Source organism: Lagenorhynchus albirostris, chromosome 11 (assembly GCF_949774975.1).
Source record: "Lagenorhynchus albirostris chromosome 11, mLagAlb1.1, whole genome shotgun sequence".
NCBI classification, from domain to species: Eukaryota; Metazoa; Chordata; class Mammalia; order Artiodactyla; family Delphinidae; genus Lagenorhynchus; species Lagenorhynchus albirostris.
In genome coordinates this window covers 79,975,227-80,000,499 of record NC_083105.1, presented here as the reverse complement: position 1 = coordinate 80,000,499, position 25,273 = coordinate 79,975,227, and the positions used below count along the sequence as shown (strand labels likewise).

At 39.6% G+C, this 25,273-nt stretch overlaps 1 protein-coding gene across 6 annotated transcripts in view; it reads right to left on the bottom strand.

The window, feature by feature from the left end:
• TMTC1 (transmembrane O-mannosyltransferase targeting cadherins 1) overlaps nucleotides 1-25,273 on the bottom strand; it is a 264,710-nt gene that overhangs the window by 4,946 nt on the left and 234,491 nt on the right. For 4 of the 6 annotated variants that reach the window (XM_060166630.1, XM_060166631.1, XM_060166635.1 and 1 more), the window contains 6 exons: nucleotides 15,586-15,688; nucleotides 13,071-13,206; nucleotides 12,326-12,470; nucleotides 11,274-11,411; nucleotides 9,769-9,891; nucleotides 3,138-3,215 (listed from right to left, as the gene is read on the bottom strand). In XM_060166630.1, coding sequence (XP_060022613.1) covers nucleotides 3,138-3,215; nucleotides 9,769-9,891; nucleotides 11,274-11,411; nucleotides 12,326-12,470; nucleotides 13,071-13,206; nucleotides 15,586-15,688 — 723 coding nt within the window. The remainder of the gene's footprint in view (nucleotides 1-3,137; nucleotides 3,216-9,768; nucleotides 9,892-11,273; nucleotides 11,412-12,325; nucleotides 12,471-13,070; nucleotides 13,207-15,585; nucleotides 15,689-25,273) is intronic. The other 2 variants (XM_060166633.1, XM_060166634.1) reach the window with 2 other exon arrangements.

Here is a 25,273-nt window from a genome sequence, read left to right as displayed (position 1 = left end):
TGATTTCCAGATGCTAGATAGGGAATTTGAATTATCCAATTTCTAGAAATGTGCTAGTTACTATGATAGCCACTAGTCATATGCGGCTATTTAAGTGTAAGTTAATTATGATGAATTAAGAATTCAGTTGCTCAGTGGCACATTTCAAGTGCTCATTAGCCATGTGGGGATAGTGGCTACTACCTTGGACAGTACAGACATAGAACATTTCCGTCATCTCAGAAAGTTCTATTGGCCAGTTCCATTCTAGAAAATGCATTAATGTCATAAGGCAGGATTGAAAATAGTACTTTGTGATATGGCCCAGGTGATGCAACTCTTTGATTATAAAGAATGTATTGTAGGGGTTTCCCTGGTGGCGCAGTGGTTGAGAGTCCGCCTGCCAATGCAGGGGACACGGGTTTGTGCCCCGGTCTGGGAAGATCCCACATGCCGCGGAGCGGCTGGGCCTGTGAGCCATGGCCACTGAGCCTGCGCGTCCGGAGCCGGTGCTCTGCAACGGGAGAGGCCACAACAGTGAGAGGCCCGCGTACCGCAAAAAAAAAAAAAAAAAAAAGAATGTACTGTAACTTTTTTGGTCCATCCATTTCATTTTACATAAAACTTCATGAAAAATATCATCTTTTATTTCCAAGTAGTATGAGCAAGAGTCAAGTCTCTTTTTCTCTCTCTTTGTGTCATCTCCTTGCAAAGCCTTATTCCAACTCTCAGCCTTGCACAGCCCTCAGTCCTTCCTAAGCTTCACCCAGGCTCAGGCTCAGTGCGGCCCAGGAATGGGATAACACTGCTTGATGCATGCACTTCCTGGCAATGCAAAGGTCACAGAAAGTTAATGGTTGTTCTTGAAGGCGTCATAATGATAATCCTGCACCCTAACGGTGACATCAAAATGACTACATCCATATATATTTGTATATTTGTATTGGATTGCATCTATGGTCTATATATTTGTATTGGATTGCATCATATATTTGTATTGGATTGCATCATATGAATTTACATTTAAAATTAAACATTTTAAAATTACAAACATGGCAATTTTATATTGTTCAACCTAATACATTATGGCCACAAGATGAAAAAAAGATAAACTAATTTTTAATCAGTGTGTTTGTTATATTTTGAAATAATACACTCAGTAGATCCTTCTTCAATCTCCAGATACCTTTGCAGGGGAAGCACCTCTAAATTTAAAGCAATGGGTTCACTTGTTAATCTGAAAGAGTTCAATAAATGTACTATTTTCTCTTTATTTCCAGACTTAATGAACACTCTTGAGTGCATTTATTGTACTTTATCTAATTAACAATTGAACCCATTTCTTTAAATGCAGGTGCACTCCATCTAAAAACATATTAAGTGCATTATCTGAAAGTGCAACTATTTAATATATTATTTAAATATTTAAAATTATTATGTTACTGTTTTTAAAAGTAAGTTCATTCTATGTTTCCCAACTAGATACTGCTGGACACCCTAGAATGTCATTAAGATCAGAGCTTGGTTTATTGGGCTCTGATAGATGTCATGACTGGATTCGCCATCAATGTTCCTCTATTAGATCAAGGCTAATAGTTGCAGAGTAACTATCCCATTATCCCCTCCCATCTGTATAGTCATGGATCACCTTTTTGTTTTACTGTGTTTCTCAGAGTGAGCAGTTCCCACTTAATCGTAAACCCTATTTAGCCTTTGTTTAAATTCTAATCACTATCTCGCTATTTTGTCAGGGTAAAGACTGATAGAAGCCTGAAAATAAGTTAGCTAAACAAGAGTGATCCTTTCAAAACATGTCAGACCATGGCATTTCTCTGCTCAAAGTCCTCCAAGGACCCCAACTTGTTTGGCATGCAAGCTGAAGACTTTACAATTCCTTTCAAGGCCCTGCATCATCTGGCCCTGTGACCTCTCTGACCCAGCTTCTATCATTTCCTCTCACTTGCCTTCTCCCTAGTCTTCAAATACACTGGCACACTCACACCTCAGGGCCTTTGCACATGCACTTTCCCTATTTTGCCAAGCGGCTTGCTCCCTTCAGATCTCTACTCAGACATCACTTTTTAACTGAGGCCTTCCCTAACCACCTCAGTTTAAAATTTCAGTTCTTACCCCCAGCACTCCATATCTTCTTTCATTCTTTTATTCTCCATAGCACTTATAACCATCTGATATATTCTATGTATGTATGTGTGTGTGTATGTACGTATGTGTTTATTTACTTATTGCCTATTTCCCCCTAACTAGAATGTTAGCTCCATGACGATAGAAATTTTTTTCACTTTTTTTTTTTTTTTTTGGCGATACCCGGGCCTCTCACTGTTGTGGCCTCTCCCGTTATGGAGCACAGGCTCCGGACGCACAGGCTCAGTGGCCATGGCTCATGGGCCCAGCCACTCCGTGGCATGTGGGATCTTCCCAGACCAGGGCACGAACCCGTGTCCCCTGCATCGGCAGGCGGACTCTCAACCACTGCGCCACCAGGGAAGCCTGACGATAGAAATTTTTGTCTTATGTGTTGATTGCTGTATTGTTGGTACCTAGAAGAGTACCTGGCACATAGGATATCCTCTATAAATGCTTGTCAAATGAATTGGATGAATGAATGAATGCCAGTGAATCTTTGATTTCATTATAGACAATAGTCCTCCAAGGGTAATTTTCAATTATTCATTCAAAGGTAGCTTTTTCTTTTGAGAACAAACAAACAGCCTTGTTTTTCAGTAGGTTAGGGAATAAAAGATACATTAAGTATAGGAAATAGTAACACTTTATCTTGACAATGAGTTAAGCCACAGGAAAATAAGCTACATCAGCGTAGCGCCAACAGAATTTTACTTCATATAGCAGATTTTCTCTGCTCTGTGATGATACTTAAGTACATATGATTTTCTTTATGATAAACAAAATCATGAAATCTAATTTATATATTTATTTTTTAAGTGGATTCATGATATTCAATATCGAGATAATACAAAGTGAACATAAAACTGTCTAATTACATTTTTGAACACCTATGTTTTCAGTATTCAATTAATTCAAAGAGGAAATTAACAATAGTTTCTCAATCTTTTAAAAGAGAAGAAAGAGAAAATACAAAGGGAAAACCTGGTTCACATGGAAGTGAATTATTTTCTTACCTTGATGTGCTGGATTCCACCCATGTTCATCCAGGCCTGTGCTTGATCTGGATTTAATTCCACGGCCACTTTATAGCTCTAAATACATAAGAAATATCTTCAGGCTGGGAAACGAGAACCCATCTTTAACACTACAGATTGTGGAAACCATTTTCTTCATATGTGGAAATCAAAATGGTTAATAAAATGAACAGTCATCTAGTTCACAGATGTCCCCTTTATTTCTATTATTTTTCTAAGTTGATGATTCTAAAGTGGAGGAAACTGAAATGTGTAATTTCCTTGCAGAGCTAACCTCTGGACTTAAAAAGGCTGAAGGTGCCTGCCAGGAGTCCAGGTGATTTCTATTACAGTGCATCATTTCCCACTGGCCTCGATCTGCAAGAAAATGGTGCTCTTCGGCCTTTTTCACTATAAATGGAGTTTGTAAGAAAATTTTTTTATAATCATAGAATCTTAGAGTAGTTTCTGAAACACCTTATATCTCTCACAAAATCTGATCTGATTATTCAGCCCATGCTTAAATTCTTGCAGAGACTGGTGTTCAGTATCTCTTTAAGGACATATATTTTACCAGGGGATAATTTTAATTGTTAGAAAGCCTTTCTTTTTCTTCTGCCTTATAAAAGGTCTTCAAATGTTTGAAGAGAGTTACTTATTTCTCAAATACTTTTTTTTGGTCTGAATAACATGTATCCCATTAAATGTCAGAGCCGTGAGGTATACTTTTAATATTTTGCCTGTTGTTTTGCATCAAAGGGCATGCTCACCACTGAGTCATGATTTTAAGAGTGGTCACCTTAAATAAAACTAAAGGCTCAGCTGAAGCACAAAGAACTACAATCCTGCAGCCTGTGGAACAAAAACCACATGCACAGAAAGACAGACAAGATGAAAAGGCAGAGGGCTACGTACCAGATGAAGGAACAAGATAAAACCCCAGAAAAAAACTAAATGAAGTGATGATAAGCAACCTTCGAGAAAAAGAATTCAGAATAATGATAGTGAAGATGATCCAGGACCTTGGAAAAAGAATGGAGGCAAAGATCGAGAAGACACAAGAAATGTTTAACAAAGAACTAGAAGAATTAAAGAACAAACAAACAGAGATGAACAATATAATAACTGAAATAAAAAAATACACTAGAAGGAATCAATAGCAGAATAACTGAGGCAGAAGAATGGATAAGTGACCTGGAAGACAGAATGGTGGAATTCACTGCTGCAGAACAGAATAAAGAAAAAAGAATGAAAAGAAATGAAGACAGCCTAAGAGACTTCTGGGACAACATTAAAAACAACAACATTCACATTATAGGGGTCCCAGAAGGAGAAGCGAGAGAGAACGGACCCGAGAAAATATTTGAACAGATTATAGTCAAAAACTTCCCTAACATGGGAAAGGAAATAGCCACCCAAGTCCAGGAAGTGCAGAGAGTCCCATACAGGATAAACCCAAGGAGAAAAACGCCGAGACACACAGTAATCAAATTGACAAAAATTAAAGACAAAGAAAAATTATTGAAAGCAGAAAGGGAAAAATGACAAATAACAAACAAGGGAACTCCCATAAGGTTAACAGCTGATTTCTCAACAGAAACTCTACAAGCCAGAAGGGAGGGGCACGATATATTTAAAGTCATGAAAGGGAAGAACCTACAACCAATATTACTCTACCTGGCAGGATCTCATTCAGATTCGATGGAGAAATCAAAAGCTTTACAGACAAGCAAAAACTAAGAGAATTCAGCACCACCAAACCAGCTTTACAACAAATGCTAAAGAAACTTCTCTAAGTGGGAAACACAAGAGAAGAAAGGGACCTACAAAAACAAACCCATAATAATTAAGAAAATGGTAATAGGAACATACATATCGATAATTACCTTAAACGTGAACGGATTAAATGCTCCAACCAAAAGACACAGGCTCGCTGAATGGATACAAAAACAAGACCCACGGGGCTTCCCTGGTGGCACAGTGGTTGAGAGTCTGCCTGCCGATGCAGGGGACATGGGTTTGTGCCCCGGTCCAGGAGGATCCCACATGCCGCGGAGTGGCTGGGCCCGTGAGCCATGGCCACTGAGCCTGTGCATCCAGAGCCTGTGCTCCGCAGCAGGAGAGGCCACAGCAGTGAGAGGCCCATGTACCGCAAAAAACCAAAACAAACAAACAAAAAACAAGACCCATATATATACTGTCTACAAGAGACCCACTTCAGACCTAGGGACACATACAGACTGAAAGTGAGGGGATGGAAAAAGATATTCCATGCAAATGGAAATCAAAAGAAAGCTGGAGTAGCAATACTCATATCAGATAAAATAGACTTTAAAATAAAGAATGTTACAAGAGACAAGGAAGGACACTACATAATGATCGAGGGATCAATCCGAGAAGAAGATATAACAATTATAAATATATATGCACCCAACATAGGAGCACATCAATACATAAGGCAACTGCTAACAGCTATAAAAGAGGAAATCGACAGTAACACAATAATAGTGGGGGACTTTAACACCTCACTGACACCAATGGACAGATCATCCAAAATGAAAATAAATAAGGAAACAGAAGCTTTAAATGACACAATAGACCAGATAGATTTAATTGATATTTATAGGACATTCCATCCCCAAACAGCAGATTACACTTCTCAAGTGCGCATAGAACATTCTCCAGGATAGATCACATCTTGCGTCATAAATCAAGCCTCAGTACATTTAAGAAAATTGAAATCATATCAAGCATCATTTCTGACCACAATGCTATGAGATTAGAAATGAATTACGGGAGAAAAATGTAAAAAACATAAACACATGGAGGCTAAACAATACGCTACTAAATAACCAAGAGATCACTGAAGAAATCAAAGAGGAAATCAAAAAAATACCTAGAGACAAATGACAATGAAAACACGACAATCCAAAACCTATGGGATTCAGCAAAAGCAGTTCTAAGAGGGAAGCTTATAGCTACACAAGCTTACCTCAAGAAACAAGAACAATCTCAAATAAACAATCTAACCTTACACCTAAAGGAACTAGAGAAAGAAGAACAAACAAAACCCAAAGTTAGCAGAAGGAAAGAAATCATAAAGATCAGAGAAGAAATAAATGAAATAGAAAGAAATAAAACAATAGCAAAGATCAAAACTAAAAGCTGGTTCTTTGAGAAGATAAACAAAACTGATAAAGCATTAGCCAGACTCATCAAGAAAAAGAGGGAGAGCACTCAAATCAATAAAATTAGAAATGAAAAAGGAGAAGTTACAACAGACACCGCAGAAATACAAAGCATCCTAAGAGACTACTACAAGCAACTTTATGCCAATAAAATGGACAATCTGGAAGAAATGGACAAATTCTTAGAAATGTATAACCTTCCAAGACTGAACCAGGAAGAAATAGAAATATGAACAGACCAACCACAAGTAATGAAATTGAAACTGTGATTAAAAATCTTCCAACAAACAAAAGTCCAGGACCAGATGGCTTCACAGGTGAATTCTATCAAACATTTAGAGAAGAGCTAACACCCATCCTTCTCAATCTCCTCCAAAAAACTGCAGAAGAAGGAAAACTCCCAAACTCATTCTATGAGGCCACCATCACCCTGATACCAAAACCAGACAAAGATACTACAAAAAAGGAAAATTACAGACCAATATCACTGATGAACATAGATACGAAAATCCTCAACAAAATACTAGCAAACAGAAGCCAACAACACATTAAAAGGATCATATACCATGATCAAGTGGAATTTATCTCAGGGATGCAAGGATTCTTCAATATATGCAAACCAATCAATGTGATACACCATATTAACAAACTGAAGAATAAAAACCATATGACCATCTCAATAGATGCAGAAAAAGCTTTTGACAAAATTCAACACCCATTTATGATAAATACTCTCTAGAAAGTGGGCATAGAGGGAACCTACCTCAACATAATAAAGGCCACATATGACAAACCCACAGCAAACATCATTCTCAATTGTGAAAAACTGAAAGCATTTCCTCTAAGATCAGGAACAAGACAAGGTTTCCCACTCTCACCACTATTATTCAACATAATTTTGGAAGTCCTAGCCACAGCAATCAGAGAAGAAAAAGAAATAAAAGGAATACAAACTGGAAAAGAAGAAGTAAAATGTCACTGTTTGCAGATGACATGATACTATACATAGAGAATCCTAAAGATGCCACCAGTAAACTACTAGAGCTCATCAATGAATCTGGTAAAGTTGCAGGATACAAAATTCATGCACAGAAATCTCTTGCATTCCTATACACTAATGATGAAAAATCTGAAAGAGAAGTTAAGGAAACACTCACATTTACCATTGCAACAAAAAGAATAAAATACCTAGGAATAAACCTACCTAGGGAGACAAAAGACCTGTATGCAGAAAACTATAAGACACTGATGAAAGAAATTAAAGATGATACCAACAGATGGAGAGATATACCATGTTCTTGGATTGGAAGAATCAATATTGTGAAAATGACTCTAGTACCCAAAGCAGTCTACAGATTCAATGCAATCTCAATCATATTACCAATGGCATTTTTTATGGAACTAGACAAAAAAATCTTAAAATTTGTAATGAGACACAAAAGACCCCAAATAGCCAAAGCAGTCTCGAGGGAAAAAAAACAGCTGGAGGAATCAGACTTCATGACTTCAGACTATACTACAAAGCTACAGTAATGAAGACAATATGGTACTGGCACAAAAACAGAAACATAGATCAATGGAACAAGACAGAAAGCCCAGAGGTAAACCCACACACCTATGGTCAACTAAACTATGACTGAGGAGGCAAGGATATACAATGGAGAAAAGACAGTCTCTTCAATGAGTGGTGCTGGGACAACTGGACAGCTACATGTAAAAGAATGAAATTAGAACACTTCCTAACACCATACACAAATATAAACTCAAAATGGATTAGATACCTAAAAGACTGGACACTATAAAACTCTTAGAGGAAAACACAGGAAGAACACTCTGACATAAATCACAGCAAGATCTTTTTTGATCCACCTCCTAGAGTAATGGAAATAAAAAGAAAAATAAACAAATGGGACCTAATGAAACTTCAAAGCTTTGGCACAGCAAAGAAACCATAAACAAGACGAAAAGACAACCTCAGAATGGGAGAAAATATTTGCAAGCAAATGAACAGACAAAGGATTAATCTCCAACATATATAAACAGCTCATGCAGCTCAATATTAAAAAAACAAACAACCCAATCCAAAAATGGGTAGAAGATCTAAATAGACATTTCTCCAAAGAAGACATACAGATGGCCAAGAAGCATATGAAAAGCTGCTCTACATCACTAATTATTAGAGAAATGCAAATCAAAACTACAATGAGGTATCACCTCACACCAGTTAGAATGGGCATCATCAGAAAATCTACAAACAACAAATGCTGGAGAGGGTGTGGAGAAAAGGGTATCTTCTTGCACTGTTGGTGGGAATGTAAATTGATACAGCTACTATGGAGAACAGTATGGAGGTTCCTTAAAAAACTAAAAATAGAATTACCATATGATCCAGCAATCCCACTACTGGGCATCTACCCAGAGAAAACCATAATTCAAAAAGACACATGCACCCCAATATTCATTGCAGCACTATTTACAATAGCCAGGTCATGGAAGCAACCTAAATGCCCATCGACTTTCAAATGGATAAGGAAGATGTGGTACATATATACAATGGAATATTAGTCAGCCATAAAAAGGAATGAAATTGGGTCATTTGTTGAGACATGGATGGATCTAGAGACTGTCATACAGAGTGAAGTAAGGCAGAAAGAGAAAAACAAATATCGTATATTAATGCATATATGTGGAACCTAGAAAAATGGTACAGATGAACCGGTTTGTAGGGCAGAAATTGAGACACAAACGTAGAGAGCAAATGTATGGACACCAAGGGGGGAAAGCAGCGGGAGGCTGGGAGTGCTGGTGTGATGAATTGGGTGATTGGGATTGACATGTATACACTGATGTGTATAAAATTGATGACTAATAAGAATCTTCTGTATGAAAAAAAAAGACACTTTCAAATGACTGGTAGAGGTATTGTTTTAGGAGTTCAGAGGAAACAAGGTCACTGGGAGAAAGGATGGTCTGGAGGGCTTCCTGAGGGAGGACACAGGCCTGTGTTGGTAGATGAGTGGGAATCTGCAGGGGGTTGGGGTGGTGTGGGCACAATGTTACAGGATGTGTGGAACACCAAAGCTCTTCAGGCACTAGTCCAGCTGAAATAGAGGGTTACTGAAGGCAAACAGAGAGAAAAAGAGCGAACGAGGGGAGGAGAGAGAGAGAGGGAAGCTGGTTTGAGGGCAAAATGCAGAATGCTTTAAACATCAGGTTCAAAGTGATAATTCAGAAAATAATGCAGAGGTATTGTGGAACTCCTAATAGCCAAAAACCAGAGGCTCAATTATAAAAAATTAAACTTATTATGTCAATTAATCAGAAAATTCACTCCACAAAACATGGCAACGATCTTAGCTTTTAATGTATATGCTTCATTAAAGATTGAGGGAGTATTAATTTTAATCCATGAATTTAATAACAATTTTATTAAGTCTTTATACCTCAAAAGCTTTGTCAAGAAGGTTCTGCTCTCTTAGTTGATTTCCTTTTGTGAAAAAAAGTTCAGATACAACTTTTGGGTCCTTTGGTTTCAGCTTCAGAGCCTTGTCTATAGCATCAAGTGCCTGTACAGTTTAGAAATTAAGACACAATAAATGTAGGTTAGATACAGAAAAACTAAGTTAAACGATAACATCTATACTTTTTGTTTCCTATGTATTAGCTAGTGTGGTGAGTGACAATCAGAACACATTTTTCATTTTCTCTGATGTTCTCATCAAGGAATAAAATAGCCCTGATAAAAGAATTTCCCTATACTGCAGGTTTCCTATTTACATTAGTGACAATGAAATGTCCCCGATCACTTTTCAGGAAGGCCATGTGATCCCATTGAAAGAAAACAAGATCTGAGGTCAGTTGTGTTGCCCTGGCCATGTGTCCATCTGGAGCACTCCAACAGCCTCCTTTTAGGGCCCTGGTGCTCACTCTGCCCCCAGCACCCACTGGCCCACCCTCTGCAGCCAGAGAGCCCTTCAAAGCACAAATCTGATACGTTGCTCTTTTCCTTAAGACCCCAAAGCTTCTTCCAGGAAAAGGAACAAAACCCTTGCCCTGGTCCCAAGCCTTGGGGTTGAGTCCCCAGAAACCTTGGTGGCTACATCTCACAGGCGCCCTGCTCCCTCACGTCCATTCCTCAGACAGGCCATTTACTGTTGACACAGGGCCTTTGCATGTGCTTTTTCTTGCCTGGAACGCTATTCACTGCCCCTTTTTGCTTAATAACTCCTATTCATCACTCAGCCCTCAACTTCACATCATTCTGCAGGGAACCTAACCACCCAGACCCCTTGGGTCCCCTGATTATATGCCCATTAGGGACCATGCTGCTCTTCACGACATCACTGGGCACAGCTATAATTCCACACTGGTTTTGTGATTACTTGCTCAATCTCTGTCTCCTCTTCGACTGTAAACTCCACAAGGGCAAGGGCAATGTTTTGTTTTTTTTTCTCACACCACTTTATTCCCACTGCCCACCACAGTGTCTGGCATATAGCAGGCATTCAATAAATATTTTGTTGAATCAATTCATGTATTTACTGGTCATGTGACTTTTAAAATGGAGATAAACAGTACAGTTGCAACACAGGGCCACTGACCTGCCTTAAAGGGTTGTTATAAAGAGTCTATAAAATATCTTTGAGGGAACATAAAAAATGATAAAGCATACAAATGTTAGTGTTTATCATTATCGAGTTAGCTGAAAACAAACTGAGATAATACCACATAAAATCTTCAGACCAAGGATGAACCAAGAAAACAGCGTCTCGAGGGGACATCTTAGGAATCAAGCAGGTATCTGAAAAGTGCCCAGAAGATACGGTCTGCCAACTGACGATGTTCAAGACTGCTCGGCCTTGTGTGAGCGTGTGGGCTGGAGGGTCATTCAGGTGCACCCCATTTTCTACCTGTGAACCCAAACGACTCCAAGCAGTGTCCTCTCTACCTTGTCGTGCTGCTCCTGCTTGCTGTGGATAGCAGACAACAGGCGATAGCATTCAAGGCACCCAGTCTCCTCTGACACAATGTGATTGGTCATCTTTTCAGCTTCTTTTGTCTGACCCATCACGGCCAAAACCTGAGCCTGCGAAACCACAGTGACTTTGGCTTAGAAGGTACTTGGCTATCACCTTATCAAATAAAGCACTCTTTATCAAATAAAGCATTCAGGAAACACTTCCCACAAAAGTGCTCAGAATCGCTTTGTGACTCACAGAGAAGGCTGACTTACCAGAGTTTATGTTGTTTGTTTCTTTATTTAGGCATGTGCATGCATTTGTGTGTGAATGGCAGGAACATCAAAGCCATTCAGTGACTTGTGCCTTTTTAAAAAAGTTGACTATGTCAAGAGAAATTTTTTCCTATGGTTTCAACAGAACACTGTGTTTATAATAAGATAACAAGTTTGTTTTACTGAAAATCTAAGGGAAAGGAAGAGTAATGATCCAAAAATTGAAATAAAAAATATTGTTGATATTAATTTTCCTGAATTTGATAGTTGTACTGTGGTTAGGTTAGACAATGTCCTTGTTCTTAGGAACTATTTGCTGAAGTATTTAGAAATAAAGGGTATGAGATCTCTAATTCTCAGATGGCTCAAGACAAAATATCATGTATTAATAGTATGTACATGCACATACCTAAATATGCACATACATATGTGTACATATACACATACATACATACATGAAAGGATGATAAACAAATGCATCAAAGTGCTAAAAATGCATCCATCTGGGTGAAAGAGTATATGGGAGTTATTTAAAATGCTTGCAAATTTTTGTAAGTTTGAAATTATTTCAAAACAAAAACTTAATAGCATTTTTAGGGTCCATGTGTTTGGTGAATGGCTCTAACATTGGTTATATGAATATTCATTAAATGGATATAGTATAGTGTTCTAGTTCCCATTTTGAGGCATACTGACTACAGCTCCCTGTATTGCATGCCATGAGTGTATTTCCTACTCCATTTCCTTTCTTTTGTCCATCTGCTCACCAGTGCCAGGCGGAGTTCCCTTTGGGAAGGCTGAAGGGATGCAGCTTCCCGGTAAATCTGCAAAGCCTCTTCATATCTGCCAGTGTTGTAATATAGAGCTCCCAACGGTGATAATATCTCAGCTTTGCGTGTCACCTGCAAGGCGCTGAATTTTGAGAAAACAAATGGACAATTTTCTTCTAACAGGTACATCTCCAAAGGTTGAAACTTAGATTTAGGGACCACCGTACCCGGTTTGAGACTCTGCTCCCACATGGTTGTTGTTTTTATATCAAGAAGAATGTTAAAAAAAGATCACAGTGCCAGCCTCTGACTATAAGCATGTCTCTAGTGACCCACCAATACGTAAACTGAGCCCCAAGGATCTTTCCCATCTATGGTGATAGACTTGTTTTGATGTATGCACAGTTTTTCATCTGTATCCATTTTCGAAATTTCTATTTGTGGTTTGGGTGTAGTCCTTAGCTTCAACAGAAAACAATGGACTAACTAAAATGGGAATTAAATTCCAACCTTGGTTTAGCACTATGCTTTAACCAGCAGGCAAAAAAGTCATTAAGTGGGATATCATTTATCCCCAAAGTGCCATTTATTGTACTGTTCTCTTTGGAGAGGAGAATCTGTATTGCCTGCATTGGCAAAATTTGCTAGTATTCTGAAAGCATCTGTTCCAAATAACTAAGAATTTGATGGCCAATTGCAGAGGTCTTAGGATGACTTACAAAGTGAAAAACAGGAACTTTACCGTTTGTACCATTCTTCAGCCACGCTGTTGTCTCCCAGTGACCTGTAGAGTCTCCCCAGGTTCACCATGGCTACATGATGGCTCGGGCTAAGTCTGATGGCCTGTTGGTAATGGGTCACTGCCTTCTCTGGAGAGCCTGTAATCAACAGGTGGTAGGTTGGTAAGAGCAGAACATGCCTCAATTATAAAACACACAGACTTTTTTTTTTTTTTTGGCTGCATTGGGTCTTTGTTGCTGCATGCGGGCTTTCCCTGGTTGCGGTGCACGGGCTTCACATTGCGGTGGCTTCTGGTTGTGGAGCACGGGTTCTAGGAGCGTGGGCTCAGTAGTTGTGGCTCACGGGCTCTAGAGCACAGGCTCAGTAGTTGTGGTGCACGGACTTAGTCACTCCACGGAATGTGGGATCTTCCCGGATCAGGGATTGAACCCATGTCCCCTGCACTGGCAGGCTGATTCTTAAGCACTGTGCCACCAGGGAAGTCCCTAAACACATGGCCTCTTTAATTTCTCTTCTGATGATCTTTTTTTCCTACAGCCATACCACCAATTATTCAGTTTGTAAATTAGCTCACATTTTGGCTTCTCCTTGCCACTGCCTAACTTTGGACCATTTCACTATTCATTTTCACTTCCAAAGAAATTAGTAGTAAAAAAGCAGTAAAAACTAAAACCTGTTTCTTTTATTAAATGTATTATTTTAGTCAAACTGGTTTCTGGCCACTGCCTTAGTTAATATGATGTTTTGAGATTATCAATGATTGGCATTTATGTAAGATATTGTTGCTTCTCATTATACAAAAAGTGGAATGGGCTGTTATAGAAAGAAAACTGTCCTGAAGCAATTTCTGAGGGTCTGTCACAATTACTATACACAACCTAGTGATTGAGGCACTGCTTTAAATAAGCAGGCATCTTCTGTATTTTGAAAATCTCTTTTTAAATCATACATCTTTGTTTAGAGGGTATGTATTGAATGGAACTTTAAAAATAAAAATAATATCACCTTGCATTTGTGCAATGCATTGTATATTTTAAAACACTAATTAAATGATCTCATGATTTTTGCAGGTATTTTGATCCTATTTAGCTGCCTTTGGATAGCACTTAGTTGCCTCTTGGGATTTAAAAGATATTAAAAAAATATTATCACTTTACAGATACAGGCTCTAAAGTGCAAAAACATTAAGAAACTTGACAAAAATCCCAGGGGAAGTGAGAATAAAGGTCAGAACTACCATCAAGTCTCTCTAGTATGATAAGGTTCCCCAAAGAAGCTTCCTAGTGAAATTATATGTAAGTGAATGAATTGTGGACAAGTCTGAAGCCCTACATGGCAATGGAATGTTTATTACCCACACAGACATCTTCTCAAGTCTACCTTCTTTGAATGCAAGTTTGACTAGGAGGTGCCAAAAACGACTACGTACGTAGAGGTCTATGTATAGGTCATGATAGGGAGAATTTCAGTAGTATAAAAACAGAATACAGTGGGAGTGGTAGGAAAATATAGAGGGTGGTCAGTGAGATTTTCGGGGGCTGGGAGTTGGGGTGGGATATTTTGTTGTTGAAGTAGAAGGAAGAGGGCTAGATCAGGCCAACAGGTGGTCTTTTCAATTTTTTGTTTGTTTTTAATCTTTGATACCTAATTTATTATTATGTTGCCAAAGAACCAGCAGGTGGCACTAAGAAACAATTTTACATGTGAAAATAAGGGATGTTTCCTAGGTGTATCAGAATGTAAATTTATGTCCTAAGAAACAGAAGGGCTTCAAATATCCTAGAAAATAAAAACCCTTTTGAGCATTTCATATGGACAGAATAATTAAAATCGAATTTTATCGCAGGGCAGGTAGTCTAATAGTCAATGAGAACAAAGCAGTGTTTTTGTATTAAATTCAAGCATCTTTTCGTTCTTTACAAGTATTCATAACATGCTAACAGTATGTGGGGTACAAACCATAAAGAAAACAGAATTCCTGTCCAGTAAAGTTTTACATTAAATAAGGTAAAGTGTATTTTATATAGCACCTGTCCTATAAGGGTACTCTATCAATTATAATGGTACATTTTCTATAGTATGTATCACATAAAGAACAATGAAACAATTTAAGACTTTTTAATCGGCTGTAGAAAAGTATTTACCATCTGCCAGTAAATGGATTCAGAGGCAGGTTCTGCATCATTGTAGAGAACAGTTCATCATCATAGATTTATAAACTTGTATAAATGCTATTCAAAGGAGACTGTTGTTCATTAAATCATCAAGGCCACTTCCTGCCACCTGGGGAGATTTTCTTAGCAATCTGATTATAAGAACCAGCAGATTTTACTGAATTGAGCTTGAAGATTTAGAGAAATGACAGCCCCAAAGTACAATGTGACTGTCAACGGTGTGAGCTTCCTGCCAAGCCCAGTGAGTTCTACTTTTGAGGCATTATTGGCGTGGTTGCCATTTAGCTTGATAGATAATATTATCTCATCTCCACAGAACAGGTTCTCTTTAATCTCGCTTACCAGTATCAACTAGGAAAACTCCATAGTTGTTGTGTAAGTCTGAGCTATCTGGGCAGTTCTTTATTCCAGCCTGGTATATTTCCTCAGCTTCCTTAAACCTCTCCTTTAAAAGAGAACAAAGAAAAACACATGAGAAAGTTTTTTTAAAAAATCAACAATAAACTGAATAATGGAGGTGGGAAGAGCAGAAAATAATTTACTGAGCATCTGTTATGCAACAGGTGCCAAGATCAAACACTATGTTTTTTTTTTTTTTTTTTTGCGGTACGCGGGCCTCTCACTGTTGTGGCCTCTCCCGTTGCGGAGCACAGGCTCCGGACGCGCAGGCTCAGCGGCCATGGCTCATGGGCCCAGCCGCTCCGCGGCATGTGGGATCTTCCCAGACCGGGGCACGAACCCATGTCCCCTGCATCGGCAGGCGGACTCTCAACCACTGCACCACCAGGGAAGTCCAAACACTATGTACTTTGAATTAAAGTCAGTGCCAACTGCACCCATACCAAAGACTCATACTTGTGTTTAGCTCCTTCAGCGCAAACCAGCTGACGTTTACTAAGAAGCAGTATCTGGAAGGATTAGCCCTACCGTTGGAAAAAGCCTCAAAATGGATATTTGAATGGGATGCCCTCCACCCCAGTAACTCTCTGGACGAAAATACGTGTGATCCATTCATATAGGAATGCCTTCCGAGGTGGCAATCTCACTGGGAGATAGGGAGGCCTGGCTATTTGACACAGCTGCATGTGCATAGCTAGCTCTCTTACCTATATTGTATGATTTATTTGGGGAGGTTTTGGGGAAGGAAGTGGGAGGGGAGGCTGATGTTGATTATGGGAGTGGTTTGCCTTATCCTTTCTTTACTCTAAATATTTCTGTAGTTCACCAGACCATTCGTTACTTCCCATATCACCCCGCCCTTTCCACCTCTGAGCTGTTCCCTCCAACAGGAATATAGGGCCCCTCAAAGGCACACCTCCAACTCCTCCCTTTGTGGCAAGGCCCAGATCAATTGCCACAGCCTCAGGGGATCTTTTTCTAGTTGTTTTGCTCTTCTACTCTAACAATCCACTTTAACATACTTCAATAATTCTGAATTCGTTTTTAGGCACATTTTCCACAACCATCTGAGATTGTCATGTCACGCTTTCTTTTACAATGTATAAGGTAACACCTAATTAATGAATCAAATGAAATGAAATCACCCAGGTTCTAACAATTACTCACAAGTAAACCATTTCCTAGTTTCCTAGTACGGCTATGAAGGTCAGGTGAAAGGCAATGGTTTGGCATAAATCACAAAGCAACTTTTCCTTTCATGTGCTCTGATCATGGACACCGTCCATAATTTTATCAGAAGTTACTACTACTAAGCATTCAACCAGACACATGAAAAGAGAATGTACAGCATCATTCTTCTCAGACCTGACACCTTGAGCTTCTCAATAAAAATGCCCTGAGTGCTTAGCAATAAGCCAAGAAGCCTAAATCTGATTTGACTCAGAAAGGCGAAGACACTTGACTCCTGTGGAATGACCAATGCCATCTCTTCAAATCCACATATTTAAGTACCATTTAGGGAACAAAGTATGGTTTGAATTTGGCAAATTCCTCTTATTTGAATTACAAATCCATAGTCTAGCAAAAATGGATTTCCATGTTTCTAAAAGTGTGTTTTCCAGTTGCCAAGCTCAACAAACTGTCAAACTCAAAAGAAAATTAGAGATGAAGGAAAAATCCCAAAATGTCTTCTTTCAATCTACTGAAGAAAAGAAAAACTTTCTGAAGGTATCACCCACTGTAGATCTAGCAAATTGGTGAGTGTGCATGCGTGTGTATTAAATGGAGACGGGCAAGACACAAATTACCTAAGACTCCAATCGAAGTAATAGAGAGTACCATTGCATATGTATTCATTTACGCATTCATTCAGCACATGTTTTCTGTAATTGCTATAGAAAGCATGGCATAGTAATTAAGAATTGGGCTGCTGTGGGCTTCCCTGGTGGCGCAGTGGTTGAGAGTCCGCCTGCCAGTGCAGGGGACGCGGGTTCGTGCCCCGGTCCGGGAGGATCCCACGTGCCGCGGAGCGGCTGCGCCTGTGAGCTGTGGCCGCTGGGCCTGCGCGTCCGGAGCCTGTGCTCCGCGACGGGAGAGGCCACAGCGGTGAGAGGCCCGCGTGCCGCAAAAAAAAAAAAAAAAAAAAAAAGAATTGGGCTGCTGTATGGAGGTTCCTCATAAAACTAAAAACAGAGCTGCCATATGATCCAGCAATCCCACTCCTGGGCATATATCCAGACAAAACTATAATTCAAAAAGATACATGCTGGGGCTTCCCTGGTGGTGCAGTGGTTAAGAATCCATCTACCAGTGCAGGGGATGTGGGTTCAAGCCCTGGTCTGGGAGGATCACACATGCCGCCGAGCAACTAAGCCTGTGTGCCACAACTACTAAGCCTGCACTCTAGAGCCCGTGAGCCACAACTACTAAGCCTGCACTCTAGAGCCCGCGAGCCACAACTACTGAGCCCGTGTGCCACAACTACTGAAACCTGCACGCCTAGAGCCCGTGCTCTGCAGCAAGAGAAGGAATGAGAAGCCCGTGCACCGCAACGAAGAGTAGCCCCCGCTCGCCACAGCTAGAGAAAGCCCGCGTGCAGCAACGAAGACCCAATGCAGCCAAAAATAAATAAATAAAATAAATAACTTTATTTTAAAAAAAAGATACATGCACCCCTATGTTCATAGCAGCACTATTTACAATAGCCAAGACATGAAAACAACCTAAATGCCCATCAACAGATGAATAGATAAAGAAGATGTAGTGTGTGTGTGTGTATATATATATATATATATATAATATATATATAAAATATATAATGGAATATTACTCAGCCTTCAAAAAGAATGGAATAATGCCATTTACAGCAACATGGATGGACCTAGAGATTATCATACCAAGGGAAGTAAGTCAGAAAGAGAAGGACAAATACCATATGATATCACTTGTATGTGGAATCTAAAATACAACACAAATGAACAAAACTACAAAACAGAAACAGACTCACAGACATTGAGAACAGACTTTTGGCTGCCAAGGCAGGGGGAGGGGGTAGGGAAGGGAAGGAATGGGAGTTTGGGATCAGCAGAGGCAAACTATTGTATACAGGATGGATAAACAACAAGGTCCTACTGTAGAGCACAGAGAACTATACTCAATGTTCTATGATAAACCATAATGGAAAAGAATATATAAAAAAAGAATGTATATATATGTATAACTGTACAGCAGAAATTAACACAACATTATAAATCAACTATACTTTAATAAAATTTTAAAAAAAAGAATTGGGCTGCCAGTGCTTGGCTACATGGATTGGAATCCCAACCCCACCATTTACTGTCCTTGTGACCTTACTTCCCCTCTATGTACCCAAGTGTAACAAAGGGATAAAAATAGTACCTATTTCAGAGGGTTGTTCTGAGGATTAAATGGATTAAAACAGGTGAAGCCCTGAAAACAATGCCTAGCAAATAGTCAGCACTTTGTCATGTTAGCCTCTATTCTTTTTTTTTTTTTTTTGCGGTACGCGGGCCTCTCACTGTTACGGCCTCTCACGTTGCGGAGCACAGGCTCTGGACGCGCAGGCTCAGCAGCCATGGCTCATGGGCCCAGCCGCTCCACGGCATGTGGGATCTTCCCAGACCGGGGCACGAACCCGTGTCCCCTGCATCGGCAGGCAGACTCTCAACCACTGCACCACCAGGGAAGCCCAGCCTCTACTCTTATTACTACTACTACGAGTAGTATTTCATGAGCACATTTAAAAACAGATGGCATTAGTGTCAAACACTAACACTGGTCAAATGGTAACACAAGAAACTCAAGATTTTTAGGAACTGATTAACTAGTTTAGGATTAGCCAGGGTATTTTTTTTTCTGGTTGCCTCTAAGAAATTGTTTATTGACCTCCATATCAGAAGATGATTAAGAAAAATTAAAAGGAAGAACACTCAAGTTAGTTATTTTTTTCTCATATGGAGTTAACTAAAGAGATTTGATGGGAAAGGAATTTGAAACTGTAGGCTAAAATGCCACGTGGACAGGGTTGTGATGCCTGACGTGGCCTCAGTAACAACGCCAGGGCACCTGAGCTCCAGAGCATCTGTATTTACCTCTTTACTACACTGCTTACATTGAGTTGTATTCCTTAGTTCATTTGTCTTTGAGCTCCTTAAATAGATGTATTTTGTTTTATTCAGCCCCATGTCTTTGGCATCTATCTCCCAGTGGTATAAGTAATAGCACCTCCCACATGTCAAGTATATAATGGAGACAGAAGAGTGGGTGAGACAGACAATCCTGCCCACAAAGACAACGGAGAGGGATTCAGGCAAGGAGACACTGTGATATACGGTGACAGTGTCACAAAAGGAGAAGCACAAGGTTCTTGGAAGGCAACCAGGAGTGATACCCAGACTGGTGTTTATATAGACAGATTCTCTGCAACTGTCATAAACCAAATGCCTGGAAACACTGGCTACCATTAACACCAGCAGCTGTGTAATACGAAGATATGCATGAAAAAAATCTGCAGCTACTTGAGATCTTTAAAACATCCTTATAACCAAACTGTGGGAGAGTTGAAAGGTGTTTTTCCTGAAAGGAATAAAATTGACGTCCTCACATTCTAACTTGCTAAAGTCAGATACCACAGTTTTCAAGTGCAATTACTCTTATACCTGACTTAATTTTACCTTTTCCCCACATTCTTGTTGCTCCAGAATAGGCAAAGAGATCACCTTTTTCATCTAAAACCCATTTTGGGGTTTATGAGCTGGGTCTCCACAGGAATGCAATTTTCAAAGTGCAAAGAAGTAATGGGATTTAAAAGACCATCCATGTCTAGAGCAAGGAATCACGTCCCATACCTTCGGTAACCCCCAAGGACAGTCTCAAGACTCTGGCTCTATGACAAATGTTTTCAATGTCTATCTTTCTTGTCCTTTCATTTGACTGTAAATTTCAAAGAATGATTAACTCCACTTATTAAAAAACTAAAGGGACCACCACTGCAGGAGACAAATACCTTCCAGATGTTTATTTAAAACAAATTCCACCTTCTCTGGAAGGGCAATGCATTTATCTTAAAAAGGAGTATCCTTAATCCCTGAAGTTCAATTTCATTTACCTCATCTGGCTAGATGTCCTGACCTAAGCGGATCACTCCCAGTCTCTACTGATTTGTGAGATCCAGAGGAAATGAATACGAGCTATTGATAGGACAACTTTAATTAAAAATGCTTGTGACCCAGAGAACGGTTCTGACAAATAATACTGTCACCAGAGTCCCCAACCAACCGCTGCCTCAACATGGAATCGGCCTTCGAGGGCAATGGTTAAAAATGGGCAGCACGCAGCCGTGGGCTTCTCTCCAAGGCTCAAAAGCATTTTCAGTGGGGTGGAAATGAAATGGGCCTCGCGGGATAGAGAAAACACCATCAACATCTCCATGTTTTACATGCTGTAATTACCGATATGGCATGTTTTTTACCTCAAGGAAGAGAAAGCGAAAAGTAGATCTGAAAAAGGACGTTTGACTGTCATTTATTCTCTTGGGCCAACTGATACACTTGGAAAAGATTTCTTATAGTTCAAGTTGCAGCAACCAGGAGGACAAAGGGACATGGGCTCAATGCAGCAATCTTCAAACTTCTTGGTTTACACTCTAAAATGTACTGAGGACCCCAAAGAGCTTTGTTTATGTGGTTTACATCTATCAATGTGTACCATAACAGGAATGAAGCTGAGAAATTTTTATTTAATAAACTAATAAATAAACTAATATTTATTATTTATTGAGAATAATAAAAAAACATAACACATTTATAAGAAAATAACTATATTTTCCAAAGCCAAAAAAAATAGTGAGAATAGTGGCATTATTATCTATTTTTCCAAGTCTTTTAAATGTCTGGCTTGATAGAAGACAGCTGGGTTCTTGTATCTATTTTTGTACTAATCTGTTTCTATATGTTTTTTAGTTGAAGTATGTGAAGAAACCTGGTCTCACACAGACATTTAGTTGGAAAGGGGAGAATATTTTCATACTCTTTTCATGACTGTGAATATATCATGTAGCCTCTGAAGAACCACTGTACACTGGGGAGAGAATGAGAGTAAAAAAAGGCAAATTACTTGTTAGTATTATAAAAACTGCACAGGCCTTCTTGGACCTCAGGCGTCCCCGGTCAACCCTTTGTGAACCACTGGCGTAATGAATGGCCTGTAACATAAGTTCTTACTGTATGGCAGATATAGGGTGTGATGTTCCAAAGTGGTGAAAGACCTACAGAGATGGGGCTGGAAGGTTGTGCTCTGACATCATGGCCATGCGTCTGAGCTGCTTTCCATAAGTACTTTCACTCTGGCCAATGATACGAGCACACAGAGCTATCGTGTATCTCCCCATTAGCCAAATGACTATTACAAACCTGGGAAGTGTAGGACAACTGAATGTTTAAACTCATGTCAATGCCTTTGCTAAGCAACTCTTTAAGACACAGCGGCTCAAAACATAAAGCAAAGATGCCTGCTTTCTCATCCTTTCCTTTGCTTTTACTTTCCTTACAAAACAGTTCTTCCCCCATCAGTCATTGACATGGACGTTTAGGAGAAACGTGCCGCCAACATTTGAAGTCTAATTCTCTTTCTCATTCAACTGAAATGAATCAATTAACTTGGCATTCCTCCTCACCAAGGACATGTTAGGTATTTCTAATCCTGAATTTTCTCATCGCCCAGCAGGCTGTGATCAATATCACCCTGTGACAATTTAAGAAAGAAAGAAATGATCACTTTAAAGAAGAAATGCCAAGAATCATAAAATAAAAGCTAAAGAGCAAACACTATGACAAGTGTAAGCGACCACAGCTGTGTCACACTGTCAAGAGACCAGGAAGAGTGAGGGGAAGCTAAATTTACATAGAATTGCAGCTTTCTCCATCTCCAAACTCTTCTCATGCCCTTTTGTCCTCATTCTCTGCACTTTCAGGCACATGACTTTCCTCCCATAGGAGGAAGGGATAGTACTGTTCCCCACCCGACAGCCCTCAGGTGGTCTAATTCCTGTAGCCAGAAAGCTTTTCCTAATAATTTAATCTTGTTGATATCTATAAGTTCTTAAGGTATCAGACTAAATATCACTCTTTGGCCAGCGCTCACTGCTCCCTGTATTAGGTTAGGTCCCTATAACATTCTCACTGGTACTCTATTCTCTCTTTGCCCTTTTGTCACAACTGGGTTAGACATTGGGGAAAGGGTGGTAATTCTTCACTTAAGAGTATCCTTACCTTTTAGACTCTAAGTTCCATGAGTTGAGGCCCATACCTTGCTACTTCAGCAATTTCTAATACTTGGTGATACCTAAATGTTCAATAAATATGTGCTGAATAATTTAATCAGTAAATTATTACGGTAAGGTTCAGCGCAAGGTGACCTGACCACAAATGCGATGGTATATGTGCCTGAATCGACCCAAAAGACGGCACTTGTCAAAGAAGAAACACTGACCGTGGACCTCTCTTATTTTTGATCTATACTTCTAACTTATATTTTACTGTTCCAATTTTCTTTTCATTCTTGTATCAGGTGAAGTCATATCCCAAAATATATAAAAGAAAAATATTTTAAGTGTTATCAAATTAATTAATTGAGTTTTTCAATAGGCTATAAACCTGGGGCTAGCAATAATGTACAGTGGATCAAGTCATTATGTTAACTTCATTTCCTTTACTGCTAGTGTAATGCAAGCTATATAATCTATGGCAAGAGTAGGCTAGTTAAAAATGATGGTGGGCTTGTAAATGTTTAAAATCCTATCTGTGAAGCTGGAGTGCGGCCAGTTCTGGATGCTAATAGAAAACCAAAAGAGGCTAGTAAGCCAGAGACCATCCGGACTTCAAATCTAAGAGTTTATTTTCTGTCCTGTCTTCTTGACTTCTATGCTGCAGTAGACACAGAGGGGCAAATTTATTCTGGATCCTTTTATGTATCTAACATCTATGACAACTCATGTTATGAGGTTTCCTCTATCATTTTTCTTCCCCCCTCCCACCTGGCCCCTTGTATACCTAACCTCATTAACTACAGCCCCATTACCACAGTCCAATCATGGGACCCCAGCATCATACAGTGAAAGAGCAGTGGGGAAGGAATCGAGTTACCAGGCTCCAGTCTTGGTCCTGACACTAGTTATTTGTATGACCCTGAGCAGTACTTAGTTCTGTGCACCTCATATTTTTATCTACAAAATGAGAAGGTTAAAAATTCTTGAAGGTTTTCCTCCCCACACTACTCTTCATTTTCCCCTCGGAGGGATTACCTACTCATAATATGGACTCATTTATTTGAAGTCCTAAATCTATCTTTAGCCCTGATCTCTCCCACTGTCATCTGTCCACATGCTATTTCCATTTAAATGTTCCGCTAACATTCAAGACTTAGAGGCTGCACACTGCTGGTGGCACAGCGTATTGGTACCACTCTTTTAGAAAGCAGTTTAGTAACACATCTCAAAAGTCATGAAATGCTGATACTCTTTGATATGGGAATTCAACTTCTAGGAATCTATCATTAGGAAATGATTCAAAGTATTGTTTTAGGGCTTCCCTGGTGGCGCGTGGTTAAGAATCCATCTGCCAATGCAGGGGACACGGGTTTGAGCCCTGGTCCGGGAAGAGCCCACATGCCACGGAGCAACTAAGCCCGTGCGCCACAACTACTGAGGCTGCGTGCCATAACTACTGAAGCCCACGCGCCTAGAGCCCGTGCTCCGCAACAAGAGAAGCCACCGCCATGAGAAGCCTGGGTGCTGCAACTAGTGAAAAGCCCGCGCTCAGCAATGAAGACCCAAAGCAGCCAAAAATAAATAAATAAATAAATTAAACAAACAAAAAAAAGTAACTTTTCATGAATTTGGAGTTCATCAGTTTAGAAAAGGAATACAACTTGAAACTTTTGGATACAGTATTTACTAAAACAAATTGCTTTTCACAATATTAACATGTTAATGTTTTATTTGTATAGAAACCATAGCACTAATTAAAGTGGAGCCTTAAGTTATTCATGAAAATATTCATTAGCACTTGGTGTTACAGGGATAGTTTTAGACACTCTTAAAATGTTAGACCCATATAGCTATCAATTTTCAGATTTGGAAACTGAGGCTCAGAGAGGTAAAGCACTCCTCACCAGAGTCTGTACAGGCAAGGAAGTGGGGTCTGTACATAGTCTGTACTATGAAGTGGGGTCTACAATCAGGCTGCCACCCTGTTCACTGTCAAATGCTCCTAATAGCACAGCACAGGGGAACTGACCTCCCAAGTGCATTAAGTCCAGAGATGCTGTATGAATACCCACCTGCTTTATACAGTGAAGTACCCTGAGCCCTAGAGAAGGAACAGGCATACAAGGAAGACAAGGCTTTTCTTATAAAACTTGCAGTCTTGTGAGGAAAAATAAGCCTGACAAACTGTTTAAACTATAGTTCAGATGTTAATTCAAGACATAAAAATATATGATTGGTTTGTGAGTTGATGCATGTTCCCAAAGATGTCACAGGAGCTCCGAGGAAAATCTAACAACTCCCATGTGACGGGGAGGTGGATGAGTGTTGGCGGAGGACGTGAAA